Source organism: Haliotis cracherodii, unplaced genomic scaffold (assembly GCF_022045235.1).
Source record: "Haliotis cracherodii isolate W230 unplaced genomic scaffold, xgHalCrac1.p SCAF_5, whole genome shotgun sequence".
Classification (NCBI taxonomy): domain Eukaryota; kingdom Metazoa; phylum Mollusca; class Gastropoda; order Lepetellida; family Haliotidae; genus Haliotis; species Haliotis cracherodii.
The window spans coordinates 60931190-60951268 of NW_027266308.1; the positions used below are offsets into that span (position 1 = coordinate 60931190).

At 40.4% G+C, this 20079-nt stretch overlaps 2 protein-coding genes across 3 annotated transcripts in view; one reads left to right on the plus strand and one right to left on the minus strand.

Annotated features, from left to right (window-relative positions):
* LOC139442425 (protein sel-1 homolog 1-like) overlaps positions 1–8666 on the minus strand; it is a 45758-nt gene extending 37092 nt beyond the window's left edge. Inside the window, exons 1-2 of one of the 2 annotated variants that reach the window (XM_071223238.1) lie at positions 8443–8666; positions 4313–4546 (exon numbers count right to left, since the gene is read on the minus strand). In XM_071223238.1, the coding sequence (XP_071079339.1) occupies positions 4313–4511 (199 nt within the window). In that variant the 5' untranslated portion in view covers positions 4512–4546; positions 8443–8666. Of the gene's footprint in view, positions 1–3733; positions 4547–8442 lie in introns of both variants that reach the window. The other variant, XM_071223237.1, reaches the window with a different exon arrangement.
* A 4981-nt stretch (positions 8667–13647) lies between these two features.
* LOC139444108 (uncharacterized) lies at positions 13648–19845 on the plus strand. The gene is made up of 3 exons (XM_071225014.1): positions 13648–13851; positions 15558–15735; positions 18832–19845. The coding sequence occupies exons 1-3, from the start codon at positions 13672–13674 to the stop codon at positions 19719–19721; spliced, it is 1248 nt and encodes a 415-aa protein (XP_071081115.1). The 5' UTR covers positions 13648–13671; the 3' UTR covers positions 19722–19845.
* Positions 19846–20079: the final 234 nt, after the last annotated feature.

Below are 20079 nucleotides of genomic sequence, written 5' to 3' on the forward strand. Positions count from 1 at the left end.
AGGTGTGTACCTTGTTACACAAGTGGTCGTAACAGCCTTCTCATGTTTATGTTAGTGCCTGACATATTCTTATAACCTGTTGATCATGCTGACATCCTGGGATGTTGGTGTTGATACAAACTAAACTGAAATTAATTTACATTGTTAAAGCTCACATCATGCACTGCTTATTGTTTACTTCACATTCCCGCCTGTCAATACTATTTTTTATCAATTCTCTTTGACATGTATGAAAAATTAAAATGATCTAAAACCATAAGAAATACCATTGTCTCAATAAAACATTAAATCAGAAAGCATGGCAAGCATATAAATCTCCCACAAACATAACTACTGCATAACATAAACATATGATCTCACCATCTTTCATTAGCCATGTTAGCCAAATGCATTGATCACTTATCTACCTGTTCCAATTTTCTAAGTAGTGACAAAAGAATAATTGAATTCTGTACTTTTCTATTCCTGGTCGGCTGATATTGGTCGACGAATAACAAAATGTTATTGTTAAGCTATGTAAGGCTTTGCAAGCAGGTGGCCAGCATGGCAAACATTTTCGCATCAGCTGCATGTTTCTAACAAGTGTAAGCATGTTAAAAGTTTGAAAAATTAGAAAGGTATACATCATGTACATGGCATAAGAACATCTCTTTGAACGGGAACAGTTGTCTTGCATATTTTTGTTAAGTAAAAAAACCCATACGATACACTTGCCCTCTTTTAACAGTTAACTTGTAAAATGACTTGTTCAGTGCTGCTTGGTGCCCTTTCAGCTTGTAGTTTGTATGAATAAGGGGTGAAACGATACATCGGTGCACCATGAGTTTTTATGCAATGATACGATACACGATACGTTTTTTTATGTGTCAATACAACCGATACACTTGCTAAAACAAAAAATTAGCTTTCAATAAGTTTTGCAACTTGGGCATTTGTGTTTACACAAACAATGTGAACTTGTGGCAGGTGTGACCATGGTGACACTAGTCATAACATCAGGTTGACACGTGTCATAACAAGTTCCAGACACAACAATAAGTTAGATATGATGGCATCGTTCATCTAAGGGTGGTCACAATCATGGATTCTCTCAAACATGAACAACGTGCTGTAATAAAGTTCCTTACCAAGGAGGGATGCAAAGCAAAAGAAATCCATGATCGCATGTGTAAAGTGATGGGTAAGGATGCTCCTGACTATTCCACAGTTTGACGTTGGTCTCTACAGTTTAAACATTGTTAAAAGGGGTAGGGAGTCCATAGACGATGACCCAAGGTCAGGCAGGCCTTCAGATGCCACCCAACCGGAACCCATTGCTGCTATAGAACGAAGAATTTTGTCTGACTGACGAGTGAAAGTATGTCCAAGGTATCTGCAAGATGGGTACCTAGAAACCTCAGAGATCAAGATCGTCGTCAGAGAACTGAAAGTTGTCGAAACCTCCTGGATCTCTATACTGCTGATGAAGCCAGATTTGTTTCTCGTCTAGTGACAGGTGATGAAACATGGATCCACCACTGGGACCCAGAAACTAAATTGGAATCCATGCAGTGGAAGCAATTTTCCACCTCCAAGGAAGTTTCGCACTCAACCATCAGCTTTCAAGGTAATCGCCACCATATTTTGGGATGCAAGAGGCATTTTACTGACTGATTAAATGCCACCAAATACTACAATCAATGAACAGTATTGTACTAATGTAATGAAAGAATTGTGAAAATCTATTCGCCAAAAATGCTGTTGGATGTTAACACATGGTATTCTACTTTTGCATGACAATGCTACGTTTCACAAGTCGAGTATTGCACAGGCCGCCATATGTGAATGTGGATTCAAACAGTTAAATCACCCACCCTACAGCCCAGACTTAGGCCACAGTGACTATTTCCTGTTATGGCAAATGAAATCTACCCTACATGGAAGACGATTCCAGGATGACAAGGACATAAAGCCTGCCATAAAGGCTGCCACAGATGCGTGGTTAGAGGGCCAACCTGCGGATTTCTATAAAAGTGGTATTAAAAGCTTGAAGGACAAATGGAATAAGTGTATTGAGGTGAATGGAGATTATATTGAAAAATTAAAGTGAAAAAGATATTCTGCGACATGGTCTTATATTGAAGTTGCAAAATTTATTGAACGCTCCTCGTACTTACTACTTGTTAAATGCCTACCCCCACTCCCAGCATTTTTGTCAGTCAAATATCACAATATGTGTTGTAATTAGCAGGTCAAGTTCACTACTAAAAATAGATGCTACTAACATGTGTCTACAACTAGCTGGGGTCACGGGTGGCCCAGCTGTCTAAGGCGCCACAATTTGCTAAGCAGAGTTGCATACCATGGGCATGCCAGAAACCTATGATTGTAGGTTGGAATCCCAGTTCGCCCCAATTATGTTTCTATTCTGGGTTTGTCAGCATTATACTCGTGCACATGGGTTTCACCAAAGTGGTAAACGTCTGAGACCTGCATCACTTCAGGCTTTCCACCCACATTAAGTTGACACGCTGCGATATAACTGAAATACTGTTAAAAGCGGCGTTAAACCCAACTCACTCACTCACTTCAGCTAGCTTTTCTTTTTGAACCTGCTCTGAAATATTTATTGTCAAGTAGTTTCTATGCGATCTGAGTATACATATACTGTTAATCTTGAAATTAAGGCAAGCATGAATTAAATGCGAAATATGTGAGTGGTCTTTGCTCGCATTATTAAACAACGCATTTATATCAACAATAAGACATTTTGGATAGCAGAAATACCAACTCAGACATACGCTGAAAACAAACAACTATGTATTCCACATCACTGTTTATTGAGCAGCACTCGTAACAAGTATATAAACAATGCCATTCAAACACTAATTACATCCTGTGAATTGTCACTGCTGGGGTCAAGACAACAGTTCTACACACTTAGGTCATCACTGATCACACCTGCAAGTCCAGACAGACGCCTCCCACGCAATATGGTGTCTTTGTTCTTTGCGACTACGTCAATGGCCAACACAAGCCAGTGCGCATGTAATGTTTTAGCGGAAGTACTCTAATCAGCGCTAATGAGCGGTGCTATTTGGTGTGTGATTGGATTAATGTAAGGTTGGATGAGGGTGAGGATTCTCCTAAGTGTAAACCTAATAGAGGACATTTTCTTTAGATATAAATCCACTGATGCTTGAGAGGAGGGGGTGTCGCATTCATATTGAGTTGCATTATTGACTAGGGGTCAACGTTCACATTCTTTTGGAGACGCATTAATTTCACGATTAAAAGTATATAATACGTATTGTATCATGACCTATATCGTGATACGTATCATATCGTGACCTTCCTGTACTGTTTCACCCCTAAGTATGCAATCAAAGTAACAAAACAGTTAAGTTTACCAAGTATAAAGTAGGACTGTTTCCATGCTCAAACACATGATAAACATAAGCCTCAACTTAAAGGTTAAACATCCTTGTTTAGCTACATTGATGTCTTTAAGACCTGCTGATCATTTTGCTGAACAGAACATAGGAACAAGAATATGAGTGAATTAATTGTGTTATAAAGCCAGTTTGATAATCATTTTGAATTTGTTCAGTAACATGGCCTGTCAACATTGCTCAGTTTGACAATGATTTCTGTGCAAGGAAAGGCCTCAGTGACACAGGCCATGATCTTCACCACTAGAGCATATTCTCTATATTTAGACTTAAAAATACTAAAAAGAAAAAATGAAACTCACCTGCTCTCAATGCCTGTGTAGAGGACACTCCAGCCCCATCAGCATTAGCACCTCCCTGTCGAAGCTGAGCATCTTCCTCTCCTTGCCCTCCATCTGGGAGCTGAGAACTCTTGGGCAGCTGCTGATGTGGAGGGATGTCCACAGAGTGGGAGGAGGGTTCAAACCCCTCAGAGTTTCGTTCAGAAGATTCAGGGTTGGCAGGAGAAGCATGAGAACTTTGAGAAGACTGAGAGGCACGATCTGCTGTTTGGGATGAGTGAGAGCTTTCTAAGGAAGAATGTGGGCTTCCTTGTACATTGTCTGGTGAAACCTGGCTTGCCGGAGGGACTTCCTGGGTTAACTGGTCTGGGCTTTGGGCTTTGGGGGCTTGTGTACTAGGTTCATGATGAGGTTGTTGTTGTGATGGAGGGACATGGGCTTGGTGAACAGGAGGGGGTTGATGGGGTGGAGGTAGAGGTGGTGGTTTATGCTGTGCTGCCTGGTGAGTCTGGGATTGTCTGGGATCTGACTGGGAAGAAGAAGGGGAGGCAGATTGGGAACCTACAGGAGCCTGCTTCTCGGGAGGTAAAGACTTCCTACCTTCTTCAAAGTCTTCAAGGTCTTCATAATCATCAAGGTCCTCCTCATCATCCCCTGCATGGTAACTACCTCTGTTTCCTCCCGTACCAGTTTGTTTTGACTGAGCTTGTGATCGTGCACCCTGAGCTTCAGTTAACTGATTGTGGATGTGCAAGGTAGTTAACAGGCACACTATCAGTACAGTTCTTGTCACTTTCATCGTGGATTATTACACCTCCTTATAATATATGGTAGCTGCAAAACAAAAAGGTAGTCCTCTTAATAATTGCATCAGCATCCTTGAGTTGTCAGATAATTCACAACAACAATAAAAGAGCTACAAGGCTGTGAAGCTCACCTGACTTATGAAGTAATCATTATTTTGGTACAAATATCTATAGTGAGGGGCAACATTGTTAAGGACAATTGATGATGAGTGCAAATAGTGAGGTCATCATTTGTTTGTTTTTTAACGCCACACTCAGCTATATTTTAGCTATATGACGGCTGTCTGCAAATAATCGAGCCTGGACCAGACAGTCCAGTGATTGATATCATGAGCATTGATCTACACAATTGGGATACAATGACATGCATCAACCAAGTCAGCAAGCCTGACCACCCGATCCCGTTAGTCGCCTCTTACGACTAGCAAAGTTGCCTTTTACAGTAAGCATGGGTTGCTGAAGACCTATTCTATACAAACTTGGATCTTGGTCATTACATTCAAGCAATGCTTAAAGTTTAAAGTCAAGAACAAATATGATTTATTTTAATATTTTCTTGAACATGTTGACAAAAAAAATAATACAACAAAATCACACTGATCATCATGATCATGCTGATTTGAACTAGCCAAGACGTCCTCATCAAATTTCAGCTTGTTCACTCAAGTGGTATTGCAGAGAAGAAATTTAAGAGCACAATAAAAGGGCAAAGCTACAAAGATACATCACAAGGTGTGGATGGTGAAACTTTGCATGGACCTTCCTACCGATCAACCATTTTTATTCAAATTCCAGTTTGATTTTCATGGCAAAGTGACACTGGTTGTTGTTATCCACACGAATGCGGATTTGGGTGAATTTGGGTGTAACAGTAGTTCTCAACCGCTATTATCTTTGATAAGCTGTTCCTCGGCTGGCTTTCAACCCTACACCATTTACAAGTGAGTGAGAGAGTGCTTTTTAGCAATATTCCAGCAATATCACAATGGGGGACACCAGAAATGGACTTCACACATTTTACCCATGTCAGGAATCAAACCCGGGTCTTCGGCATGACGAGCGAAAGCTTTATTAACTGGGCAACCCGACCACCCCACGCCATTTACAACATGTACAAAGTTGTACGTCACCTAAAAACTCTGGGTTAGTGTTGGCCTTTAGCAACACATGCTTGTTATAAAAGGTAACTAAAGGGAATTGGTGGTCACGCTTGTTGACTTGTATGATGCATGTCATCATATCCCAATTGCGTAGATCGATGCGCATTATGTCAATCACTGGATTGTCTGGTCCAGATTTGATTATTTACAGACCGCCATCATATTGCTGGAATATTGCTGAGTGTGGCATTAAACAACGACAAAATAGTTGTACAAAGAAGTATTTCTGGAATGAGTAAAGGTAGTTGAATGCTGCAGTCAAGAATTTTTCCCCAATTCATCTTGTAAATAACAAAGTCTAGCTCAGATGAACCAGTGATAGAAAGATAGTGTGTGAGTGAGTGAGTTGGGTTTAACGCCGCATTTTACAGTATTCCAGTTATATCACGGTGTGTCAGCTTAATGTGGGAGGAAAGCCCGAAGTGATGCAGGTCTCAGATGTTAACCACTTCGGTGAAACCCACAAGCACGGGTATGGTGCTGACAAACCTAAAAACATAATTTCGGAGAACCAGGATTCGAACCCACAATCATAGGTTTCTGGTGTGCCCAAGGGACACAACTCTGCACAGCGAATCGTTGCGCCTTAGACGACTGGGCCACCCGTGCCCCCTAGAAATGATTCCAGCTACTCATTCACAATACTGGAAATCTGGAAAGTTTGCGCCATGAAATTACTGTGACTGGCTAACAATAGCCTTAGCAGCACTGAAAAGTTTTGCGATACCCTGTTGACATGGTTAAAGATTACCAAATACCAAAGCTATTTTTGCAGGTGATATATTTGATAAGTTGGGAGCAACATGATGAAATGGTAACACAGCGGCAGTCAGTGATTTAGACTAACATCTAGTCTCTGAAATGAACATATTTTACAGAAAAAACAGTTGTTAAATTATAGTTATAAAAAATAATATAATGGAGCCCAGAGACTTTCTTCATTTTCAGATAGTGCAGTAATCTAGACTTGCCAAACATTATAGACCATGTAGACTAGCATGGGCTGTATTGGATATATTTGTTTCAGGGTCTGACGGACTATCAGTGATTGTGAAACAATAGATGCATGTGTTGTAGTTGACACTGTTTTTTCAAACTCTGTGTACTACAGGAATGATCTGCGAATATTATCCATTTGTATGTCATTTCTTGTAAGAAAATGCAATTCTGTCTCTCATTTTAAAATACAAGTTTCTAAAACATGTGATTTAGTGAGTGAGTTGGGCTTAATCTTATAACAGTATTCAGCTTATATAACAGCATGTCAGCTTATGTGGGACGAAAGCCCGAAGTGATGCAGGGATGTAATTGCAGTGCCTAAGACAACTGGGCCACCCGTATCGACTCCCATGAAACGTGTGAAGTCAAATGTGTAACTTGTGTACATAATATGTGTAAACATGGTAAATGACATATTTCTACTATTGGTAGACTTGTTTTGTATTATAGTGATAGTGACATTATTTTCGTAAATTCATGCATATACACGATATATTCTCTGGTATTGTTGAAATGCAATGCAGCGTTAGAATTTGGCACTAGTCCTACAGTCCTTGCCAATCTGCCCAATGGTAAAGGTATCATAGACTAGTGGATGAAAACTGTTAGTTTCTAACCCTGCAATGTGTGATTTTGTACATGTTTTATGATTGTTCATCCTTCTATTTTTACCTTTTCATAATCTTCTTCTAAATCAACTGAAAATTTAATATGCAAATAGTACCAGTTACCAGTCACTGATTGACATGCTTATTGCCTGGGTATTGACTTTCAAAAGTGTTATTATTATCCAAATACCCAGTTTGTTATGAAACTGCTGTGCCCATGCCTAATTATCTCTTAATTGTTGTCATTAAGGACATCAGAAATCATGCATAAATTGTGTAGAGCTTTCTAGTAGTCGTGAGTGTTACATACTGTTAAATACAATGATTCTCAAAGAAATGCATTTGCTATTCTATAAAGTGTAGATCCATATTTTTTTCTCATGACACCTCTTTATCCTTTGAATCACTCTGAACGAACAAAGAATACCTCATCCAAATATGAACATATGTCATGATACATAAACCTATATAATGATTTTTATTTTTTAACATTTTAGTTCTAATTATAGAGATTGCACCCAGGACAATGCATGATGTTCATTGATATCCAAATCAATCAGCAATATATTCACTGCACCATGAAGCTTTTTAGGACTGCTTATGCACCAACACAAAATATGTTACTTTGAGGGTATTTTATACCCCAATTGTCCAAAAGAGCACATGATAGTGATACTAAATTGCAATCACCAACACACGCTATTCATCATAACCCCTTAGCCAACGATTTGGTTTGTCCGTGGATGATATGATATCACAAAAAGTATAAAAAATGCAACCCCACGCTCGGATGCACATCAACTGTGTACGCAGGTACTCTGAAATTCACCATGCATGTCGAGGCAAAGGTCCTTCAGATGTTACAGCGGTAAATACAACTAGTGCACAGTCTTCTTATAGTGATTCCCTGGTTACAACATGGGAACAACGATCGTCTTAGCTCTAACTAGTAGGTACAGTTGTCGTCTGGACGTGTCCATGATGTTTTTAACTGAGACTTCATGGCAAAATAATAATGACATATTGAAGTCGTCAGGCGTGAAATCAAAGCTGCAATGACATCTGCTCAATGAAGCTAAAAGAAATAAATCGTCATAATTCACATAAATCTCTAATCCATATTATCAATTACAAGCAGACATAAACAAATGATTTACCATTCAATGTGAGACGAACTGAAGATGGCCGAGTACTGTCGGCATCATTAAGATGCGTTTCGCATGCTGAACATCACACAGTTGCAATATGTTCACGTGTTGGAGTATTGCACTAATGTGTTGTGATGGCTTTGTAGAAGATAATCCGCCGTGAGGTCGCGAAATACGTAAAGAATTTCGGTTGTGCCACGTAAGGTTTAGATATTTCATATGGATGCTGCCATTTTGGGTCATGCGAGGTCATCGAAATGACAAAAGCAATTTGATTGGTTCGTACGAAAAAGACTCTAATCAGAGTTACCTCCCCTATCCACGGCCTTAGAAATGAAAACACGCCTGCAATATGCAGCAAAATTCTGTTTTATTATTATATTATTAAACGTGCGTAATGTTTTACATTCACGATATATATATTGAAAGGAAAATAAGGCCGTTGGAATCGAAAGTAATGTTTTGACTTCTAATACTGATGTGAGAATCATCGCAAATGATTTGATTTCAGGATCAATAATTAATATCAATTTAAAATATATCTAGTCTCGGATATCGCATTGCCAAAGCTCGTTATAGTTATTAGTCATAGTTAGAAGAGACAAGTATACATGGACATGTATGCATAATAGTGCGTGTATAATCATTAAGTTTATACAAATGTAAAATATTAACGTTGTTAACGCTTGGTTAAATCTACATATTATAATGATTTATTATTTAAATGTAATTTTACTTCGTCTAGACAATTCTCCCACAACAGAACATATACTTAAACGTTATTGAAATAGTAAAACTTAAATTTATTGATAATCAAAGTTGAACGTGACGGTACATGTGTCCATAAGATGTGTAAAGGGTACCCGGTCTTCGTGCTGTGTACCCAATAAACAACGTGCCAAGACAGCTCGATTAGCTTTTAGTGAGTGAATGAGTATGGTTTTACGCCACTTTTTGTAGCATAAAATATCCGGGGTATAATAGGTCTTCAGCAAACCACACTTGCCGTAAAAAGCGACTATGCTTGTCGTAAGAGGCGACTAACGGGATCGGGTGGTCAGGCTCGCTGACATGGTTGATGCATGTCATCGTATCCCAATTGCGTTGATGGGTGCTCATGATGCCAACACTGGATTGTCTGGTCCAGAGTCGATTATTTACAGACCGCCGTCATATGGCTGAAATATTTCTGAGTGTGGCGTTAAACAACAAACAAGCAAAACATGGAGGATGCAGTTGCTGATGGAGATGGATCTAACGCAGTTTGGTCAGTGGGAGAAGCTTTGTTGACTAAGTCAAATCTAAGGTCATGATATACTCACCGCCAAAACAAACGCGACCTCCAGAAACATATGAGAAGTGAGTGAGATGGGTTTAACGCCGTTTTTAACAGTATCCCGGTTATATCACGGCGTGTCAGCTCAATGTGGGAGGGAAGCCCGAAGTGATGCAAGTCTCAGACGTTTCACCACTTCGGTGAAACATATAAGAAATATATACGTTAAGAACACATGTTTCAAATGTGTACCAATTAATGACAAAACTAACAATCAGTCAAGTGTTACCACAGAATGTCTTTATTCTTAACATGATATCCTGCACGTGATTTCCAAACTTTACGCGCTAATCATGCACGAGACAAGTGGTGCATCTCGAGTCATGGATCTATGACGTCACATGTGATGCGTTCATGAGCGTTGGTTCACACAACATACCAGTATGTTCGTTTGTGCATCGAACCAATCTGATGTCTTTTGAATATGAGTCATTTTTCACATATGAACTAACAACTATGGTATCCGCGTTTCTTTTGTCGGTGAGTATATATCTCACAATTGATATAAAAAAAATGTGAGTTTGATACTCAACATCGGGATTTTCACAAACTTTTCAACTACGTTCCCGAAGAGGAGCACTGGGGTGTGAAAACCGACCTACTTCTATTTCTCGAGGATGTTTACAAAAACATAACTCAACAAGGTCATCGCGGGATACTCCTTTGATCCGTCAAAGATATGTACCCAGGGGAAAAACCGGTCTATCAGTAACCTCACACAGTATTACTCTCACATGGATATTTTTAGCCGTGTGATAGGGACCGGTCGGGCCAGCGGGAATCTGAGGAGGGTCATCCTATATTGCGAGTGTTGCAAGGGGAGGGTTATCGGTTTGTTTTGTTTTTTGTATTTTGTTGTTTTTTTGTTGTTTTTTTATTTTTTAATTTTTTTTTATTTAATTATTTTATTTTTATTTTATTTTTATTTTATTTTTTTGGGGGGGGACTCATGACTTTTTCCTTTTTATATATTTTCAATGGTAGTATACAGACTCCTCGGCCTTGCAGTCCCATGGTTTATTATTACCGAATGCAGGGAACTGTTGAATTGCACTGAATTATCGTTACAAGGTATAAAAGAAGTTGTGATCTATAAAAAGAGCATCCTGTAAACAAAACGCTGATGTGTATGAGTCGTGAAATGTTCTTTCTTCCCTTATGATTGTGTTAAGCGGGCTGTGACTGCGATCGGCGTTCTATGGACGACTGGTGTGATGCATTATGCAGTATCGACCAGATGCTTTGTAACAATTAGAGGAAACAGAAACTGCTTCTGGTACATTTGTACAGTGCGTACTTGTATTACCTATTGCTTCCTGGCGCAATTAACATCAAGCGTCGTGTTGTTGAGTGTACCATTTTGGATGTTTTGGGGAGAGGCATGTGTGTGTGTGTGTGTGTGGGGGGGGGGGGGGTGGTATTTTGTCTTCCGCTGCTGCAGGCGCTTGTACCATTTTGGATGTTTTGGGGAGAGGCATGTGTGTGTGTGTGTGTGTGGGGGGGGGGGGGGGGGGGGGGGATTGTAGGTATTTTGTCTTCCGCTGCTCAAGGTGCTTGGTGCTGAAGCACAATAATTACATGGCAGAGAACAAAGCCCCAAATGATTCAATTGCTGAAGCGGCAATACCGAACCCGTAACGCGTTCATTTTATTACTGCGAAACATGGTGGATTCATGACGAGAGTTCAGGTCATGTAGAGGGATATCAAAAGATTGTTTAAAAATAATTGGTTGTTGCGAACCCTGTGAGAGGGATTCATATCATACCTGTTCAATACCGTTAATATAATCTTTATCAAAAAGATTCATATCTTCTCTAAGTTTCTTTGTTTATTGTTTAACTTAGCACTCATCAATATTCCAGGTACATGTATATGAGGGGTGGAGGGGTATCCTAGTGGTTAAAATGTTCGCTCGTCACGCCACAGTCCTTTTTCGATTTCCTAACCACATGGGTACAACGTTTGCCGTGGTACGCTAGAATATTACTGAAAGTGGCTTAAAACTTTCCTTTTCCCCTAGGTTAGACCAGTACTTACACATTATCCACCGTATTGGTACAGATGTATCACTATTACTGTTAATTTGCATCATGATAATGATGATGATGATTATGATGATGATGATTATGATGAGGTTTCACTGTATACCCAAAATAAATATGGAAGACAATGCAGCCAGTATCAACTGCACTGTTGACCTACGCACTACTCTATACTCGTTAAGGGGCGGTCGGGTAGCCTAGTGGTTAAAGCGATCGCTCGTCACGCCGAAGACCCGGGTTCGAATCCCGACATGGGTAACATGTATAAATCCCATTTCTGGTGTCCCCCGGTGATATTAAAGGATATTGCTAAAAGCGGCGTAAAACCAAACTCACTCACTATACTCGTTACAGGTTTAACGTCGCTTTACTTTTTACGCTCAGTATGATAGAAACCAGTTTGTCGTTGTCATCGGCGTCAGTGAATGCCTCGTCCACCATGACTGTGGAATTTTTTTATATGAAAAAAACCCAATAATCTAGATTTATATAAAAGCAAGTCTAGCCCGCTCTATTCCACATCAGGAAAATTAATTGTTTTGATTTTAAAGGAGAGAAATATATTGTGTAATAAAAGACTTAATAGAAATAAGCATCAGAAATATCAGAGACCATCTACCTGTCTATGGTCCCTGGGAAAATTAATTGTTCTTATTTTAGAGGAAATAAATGTATTGTGTAATAAAAGATTTCATAGACTATATGTTAGTCTAGTGAATGTCAGGACTACATATATATCGCCAGTAAGTATGAAACAGACTCATTGCTCATTGGATGATCAGATCAGACATATCAAACAGAGTGACGTCACCTACCAAGTACTTCCAATCGCGTCTAGTTTGCGTGACTAATCAGCGAGTGGCACGTCTCTGAGACCGCAATATCCCTTAATGGCGTATGTGTAAAATGGCGCAGCATCAAGAGTGAATGTCACATGCACAACCGCCTGGTTGAGTGGAGTGAAGCAATCAGGATGATGTTCCCGCCCTTCATGTATGTGGCTGACGATTTTGAAGAGTAACGTGGAGCTTGGACCTCGTCCCCAGAGTCTCACACTTGGGGCTGCTAACGATTGTGTTTGTTTAGGTGATAATTGGCCACACATCTCTGTGTTCAGTAATCGTTGACGTCAGAGGTTGATGTTCTTGCACAGCGCAGACGACATTGTTCTTGTACTGGAGACAACGGACGCAGCAGGGACAACGCTCAAATGTAGCAACTAGTTTTCAAGCGTTTCTTTTGGGGAAGAATAGATTATTTGCTTGTGCGGCGATTTTTTTCAGCGAATGTGATCGGAAAAAGGTTGCCAGTTACAGCGTGAGTGAAACTGATGATGATGATGAAAGTATACGGTAACGAAGGACGAAGATTCCATTTTGGCAAAGAGTGACAGTCTTTCAGGATTCTTTTTACTAAAAGTCGACGAAACCCCCATTAATCACCTCCAACAGTGATCTATACACAAAGACAAACTTTTGGAAAAGTGATTTCTCTGTTTGAGAAAAAAGCACCATTCCTGGATTTCACCCCCCACTGGACACAGACGTTCAGACATACCAGTTCAGTCCAGTCACGGTATCTGATTCCGTTGAGGGTTTAATTACAAAACATACATTTACTTGCAAGATACGCCGAATCCTTACCAACAACAACGAAGGATATCATTGGCTTTGTGACGTAAAGGATTTTGTGAACTATTTACTAATTTCAAGACAACCCTTCTCTTCCCAACACGGCATTGATCAATACTATATTCCCGTCGTATACTGTACGACAGAGAAGGCGACGGTATTTGGTTAGATCTAACAGTGTTCCGCAACCCTCGTCACCACCACGTCTGCTCCTTCCAGCGCTTGTCATGGCTGGGGAGAGGAAGAAACGGGACGACGATCTCACTGACCAGCAACGTCTGTTTCTGGCGCTCCGGGAGGGGCGGATAAAAAAGACACGGATCATACTTGAAGCGTCCGACGAGTCTTTGGACTCCGCTCGTAACGAGGATGGACATACGTTACTTATTGCTGCCTGTCACATCACGGTGGGTGTAATTCCATGGTTACATTGGCCACAGTGTTAGGTGTTATTCCATGGTTACATTGGCCACAGCGGTTGATGTTATTCCATGGTTACATTGGCCACAGTGTTAGGTGTTATTCCATGGTTACATTGGCCACAGCGGTTGATGTTATTCCATGGTTACATTGGCCACAGTGTTAGGTGTTATTCCATGGTTACATTGGCCACAGCGGTTGATGTTATTCCATGGTTACATTGGCCACAGTGGTGGGTTTTATTCGCTGGTTACATTGGTCACAGTGGTTGGTGTTATTCCATGGTTAAATTGGCCAGAGTTGTTGGTTTTATTCCATGGTTACATTGGCCACATTGGTGGGTGTAATTCCATGGTTACATTGGCCACAGTGTTAGGTGTTATTCCATGGTTAAATTGGCCAGAGTGGTGGGTGTTTTTCGCTGGTTACATTGGCCACATTGATAGGTGTTATTCCATGGTTACATTGGCCACATTGATAGGTGTTATTCCATGGTTACATTGGCCACATTGATAGGTGTTATTCCATGGTTACATTGGCCATAGTGTGATGTGTTATTCCATGGTTACATTGGCCATAGTGTGAGGTGTTAGTCCATGGTTACATTGGCCATAGTGTTGGGTCTAATTCCATGGTTACTTTGGCCATAGTGTTAGGTATTCCATGGTTACATTACAGTGTTGGGTTAATTACATTGTGGTTGGTTTTATTCCATGGTTACATGTGCCATAGTGGTTGATGTTATTCCACGGTTACACTGGCCATAGTGTGAGGTGTTATTCAATGGTAACATTGGCCATACTGTCAGGTGTGATTCTATGTTTACATGAACCATAGCGTTGTGTGGGATTCCATGGTTACATTTGCAATAGTGTTGTGTGTAATTCCATGGTCACATTGGCCATAGTGTTAGGTGTGATTCCATGTTTACATTTGTCATAATGTTGTGTGGGATTCCATGGTAACATTTACCATAGTGTTGGGTGTAATTCCATGGTTACATTGGCCATAGTGTTAGGTGTGATTCCATGGTAACATTTGCTATAGTGTTGTTTGGGATTCCATGGTTACGTTGGCCACAGTGTTGTGTGGGATTCCATGGTTACGTTGGCCATAGTGTCAGGTGGGATTCCATGGTTACGTTGGCCATAGTGTCAGGTGGGATTCCATGGTTACATTGGCCACAGTGTTGTGTGGGATTCCATGGTTACATTGGCCACAGTGTTGTGTGGGATTATATGGTAACATTGGCCATAGTGTTGTGTGGGATTCCATGGTAACATTGGCCATAGTGTTAGGTGTGATTCCATGGTAACATTTGCCATAGTGTTGTGTGGGATTCCATGGTTAAATTGGCCATAGTGTTAGGTGTGATTCCATGGTCACATTGGCCATAGTGTTAGGTGTGATTCCATGGTAACATTTGCCATAGTGTTGTGTGGGATTCCATGGTTACATTGGCCACAGTGCTTTGGTGTAATTCCATGGTTACATTGGCCATAATGTTAGGTGTGTTTCCATGTTTACATTGGCCACAGTGTTAAGTATAATTTAATTTGGCATCAATCGCTTTTATTATCTACATTTTGAGTATGAACTAGATTCTCACCTCTGAAGGACTGAGGGATAGCTTAGTGGTAAAAGCTAAGATTATTCGTTTCTTTATTCTTAAACTGATCCGTTATTTCATCAGGATCCCTCAAGGAGACTGTATATGACGGAGATGCTGATGGACCGTGAACCGGAAGTAAACCGTCGTGACCTGAAGGGTAGGACCGCACTGAGTCACGCCTGTGAAGTCGGATGTTGTGACGTCATCAGCGTACTGATCCGCCACCACAGCGTTGACCCTGATGCCGTCGATTTTAAAGGCAATGCTACTTATATTACACTTTACGTCCCATTGACTCGGGTTACTAATCAAATCGTAATTAAATTTGTATTTTTTTGTTGGGTATGATATTTTCTGATTGGGCCTCCTAATGTCACGCGGTGACAGTTGTGACAGAGAGACAGGTCGTGATGGTCTGATGGAGAGTAGTAGAATGAATGAATGAATGAATGAATGAATGAATGAATGAATGAATTTATTTCCTCCAGAGTTGAATCCGAGGATCTTACATAGGCAAATACGTTATTTACAATACATAAGGGCGGTCGTGTAGCCTAGTGGTTAAAGCGTTCACTCGTCACGCCGAAGACCCGGGTTCTAGTCCCCACATGGGTACAATGTGTGAAGCCAAAAACTGATGTCCCCCGCCGTTATATTGCTGGAATATTGCTAAGAGCGGCGTAAAACCATACTCACTCACTCACTCACTACAATACATAAATTAGATTAGTTGACTATATACGATGAAATTTACAATTTACAATGTACAATTTGTGAGAAGTAAGGTATAAGTGTCTAATAGCTATACATAATGCATTTCTTCAAATTCCATATAAAGTGGCAGAGAGACAGTTTGATGTATTCCCAAGTATCATAATCATGTCGTCAGTTAAGTCATGAACATCTGCACCGAAACAGAACGAAAGCATATCATCATCGCAAAGCATATCTATTTTCACATATGCATCAACATCAAGTTTATCAATCAGACAAAGAAGACATGATATCTGTCAGGCATAAATAAATCACAGTGCAAAATAATATGTCAATCATAGTCATAGCAATGTCTATTACAATAATTAAATTCTCTCTTTAGTAGTAGTAGTAGTAGTAGTAGTAGTAGTAGTAGTAGTAGTAGTAGTAGTAGTAGTTTGTTTGTTTGTTTGTTTGTTTGTTTGTTTGTTTATGTTTATTTCTTGTTTAACACCGCACTCAGCAATATTACAGCTATGTGACGGCGGTCGAATTGGGATACGATGACATGCATCAACCAGTAGTAGTAGTAGTGGTAGTAGTAGTAATAGTAGTAATGGTAGTAGTAGTAGTAGAAGTAATAGTAGTAGTAGTAGTAGTAGTAGTAGTAGTAATAGTAGTAGTAGTAGTAGTAATAGTAGTAGTAGTAGTAGTAGTGGTAGTAGTAGTAGTAGTTCTAGTAGTAGTAATAGTAGTAGTAGTAGTAGTAGAAGTAGTAGTAGTAATAGTAATAGTAGCAGTAGAAGAAGTATTAGTAGTAGTAGTAGTAGTAGTAGTAGTAGTAGTAGTAGTAGTAGTAGTAGTAGTGATAGGTTTGCCCTATCATCACCCCACAATTAGTTTTCATTGATCTCTTGTAATTAAATACCATCGCACCTCTCTGCAAACCCAATAATCATCCTAATTACGAGATATCAATTTCCATATTTCGTTTACAATCACGTATATGCTCAAGATAATTTGACGTCATTGAATCATCATTTTGAATTTACAGCGAACTACAAAGTGAAATTAATATACATGTATTCGTCTCCCCACGGGCGCCTTACTTCTTACATCGTGGACACATCAGATATGTCTAAAACTGTATGCTGTAATAGAGGTTTATGTCCAGAGGCTCAAAATAGCATGCATTAAGCAGTATATCATGAACGGTTACAAGGCCTAATCAATGGTCCATCAAGACTTTAAACAAACCACGCACGTACCTTACAATACGTCATCCAAAACAATGGGGACACGCAGAAGTTGATATGTATGGTTGCTCGGTAAACGAGACTGATGAATATAAAACGAATGATCTAGTTTCACCAGAACATCGAGTATGTAAATGAAAGATAATTCAAAATCCAGATATGGAATCTTCTCTTTTAGACTAATATGGAACCCTTAAAGCAATATTTCAAATGCTGCAACTGTTGTAGAAACGATACCTTTCAAGAGTTTATAAACCACTGTACGTTGTCCGGTCTTACCAGGTTTCACCCTATACACTCATCTGTAAACAGACAGCTCATAAAAAACTGTTTACTATTGTTTAAATGTCTGGTAGTAATGGGTTAGATGTATAAACCTTCGTGTATATTTTAAAAATCCTACTTCAGTAAGATATTATTCGTCGAACATTTTGGCATAATCTTAATACAGTAAACTACGGTTATAACGAACTGATGGATATAACGAACTTACTTTTTTGGTCCCGCCTATTTCCTGTAGTTATGCTTATAACGAACTACGGTTATAACGTACTACGGTTATAACGAACTAAAATTAGTAGTCCCTTTGAGTACGTTATAACCGTAGTTTACTGTACTGTTACTGGAGAGTGCATGTACTTGCCCATTTTCGTGGCAGTAGATACCTTTATGTTTACTGCATGAAACAACGAGATTGGAAGTCGTTGGTAGTTTAATCTATATGTCATGAATATATATTTTTTGTTACGTCTTTAAAAGGATTGACATCTCACACAAGAGGCCCGGGTTCGATTCCCCACATGGGTACAATGTGTGAAGCCATTTCTGTCCCCCGCCGTGATATTGCTCGAACATTGCTAAAGGCGTCGTTAAACCATATTCACTCACTCACTCATCGGATGCCGTCGTCATTATCAGCCATCTTGGTCATTTACGGTCAATAGCTTGGCTTTGGCTTGAAGCGTCAAGTTTGGATTCCTCTCATATCGTCAGCCCGTTCTTTGATCCCCATGATATAGTCAATACAGGTGCAGTACGTGTCCTCCCTCTTCATACTTTGCAGCTGTAAATCTTTTAATGAAGATCCGGAGTAGAATAGGTCTTCAGCAACCCATGCTTGCCGAAAAAGGCGACTACTAGGCGATTAACGGGATCGGATGGTCAGACTCGCTGTCTTGGTTGATTCATGTCAACATATCCCAATTGCGTGAATCGATGCTCATGATATCAGTCACTGGATTGTCTGGTCGAGACTCGATTATTTACAGACTTCCGTCATATAGCTGGAATAGTGCTGACTGCGGCGTTAAACAACAAGCAAAATATCTTCTTATGAATGATCACCGTCACCATCGCTGAAGCTGATATGTAGGAATTTGTAATATGATATATCTTTACTGTTCCAGGTGATACTCCTCTGATCCACGGGGCCAGACACGGGCAGCACGAGGCCATCAAGCTCCTCACACAGACGTTCCGACGCCTGGGGCTAAAGGTGGATCACTTTAATGATGAAGGCTTCTCAGCCCTTCTCGCTGCGGCTCGCAATGGTCATCTGGAGTGCTGTAAAGTGCTTGTAAGCCACGGCAAGGCTTCTCTCAACCTTCGAGACAAAGAAAGAAATCTTCTCCCTATAGACTGGCTTCAGCAACAACAGTTTGACCAGGCCTCAATTGAATTTCTTCGCCCCAAAACGAAATTCTACCGAGTTGCTAAGCTGGCTACATCTTTGGCGAAGGCCAAATCAATGTCTGTCTTTGATAAAAAGCTATTACCGCCACCGACAAGACCCACGAGATCGTTGGTTCCGATCACCAGAACGGCGTCCATCGAGAAGAAGTCTCAGTCAGTTCCTGGCCACAGGATCAAGCCTCAGCGACAGAAGGCTATAGATGATGGTGCTTCTCTTCTGGGGCGCAGGGGGTCACAGCTGACCGCTGATGCCGTATACAACTGCACCCCGTTCACGTCGTTACTTCTAGCCAAATCACCCATCAAAGAGGAAGCACCGGATCTTCTGAAGAAGACCCTCAGTAGACAATCCAGCGATACCAGGCCTAAAGCTAAGCCCAGAAAACGCCGTGCGAATAAGACACACCGCAGAGTTTCCATTGAAACTCCCCTGAATGCTGAGAAGGACGGGGTGTTGGGGGTGAAGCATTTGTCTGTTCACACTGCCCCTAACCTGAAGGACTCCTGTGAGAGTCTGGCTTCCGTGGTCACATCCACGGAGTCCATCTCATTGTCGGATGATGAGAAACCAGAACAGAGGGCAGGGCCACGCGAAATGTTCTAGCCTTTGAATAAGGTTTACTCTTGCCAGACATGCTTCTATCCTATGGTATAATGTTGCAGACTTGACTTCGAGTTTTCTGATATGCATCGTGTTATTTTTTGGATGCAAACACTGCACTAGTGAACAACATATCAGTTCGTTGGCGTTAGCAAGTGTTGTCTTTACAGATATTGTTTTTAGAACATGAATGCACACTAGAATTGATATGATTTACAAAGTGGCATTTTGTTTCATAGTGAATCTTCACTTGCATTTTTATCACCCCTTGCAAGTTACAACGCTATATTGCAGTCTCGTGATGGGAGCGTGAATAATGCAACTGTACACATGATTTGTATGTGAGCACAATCAGTACCGA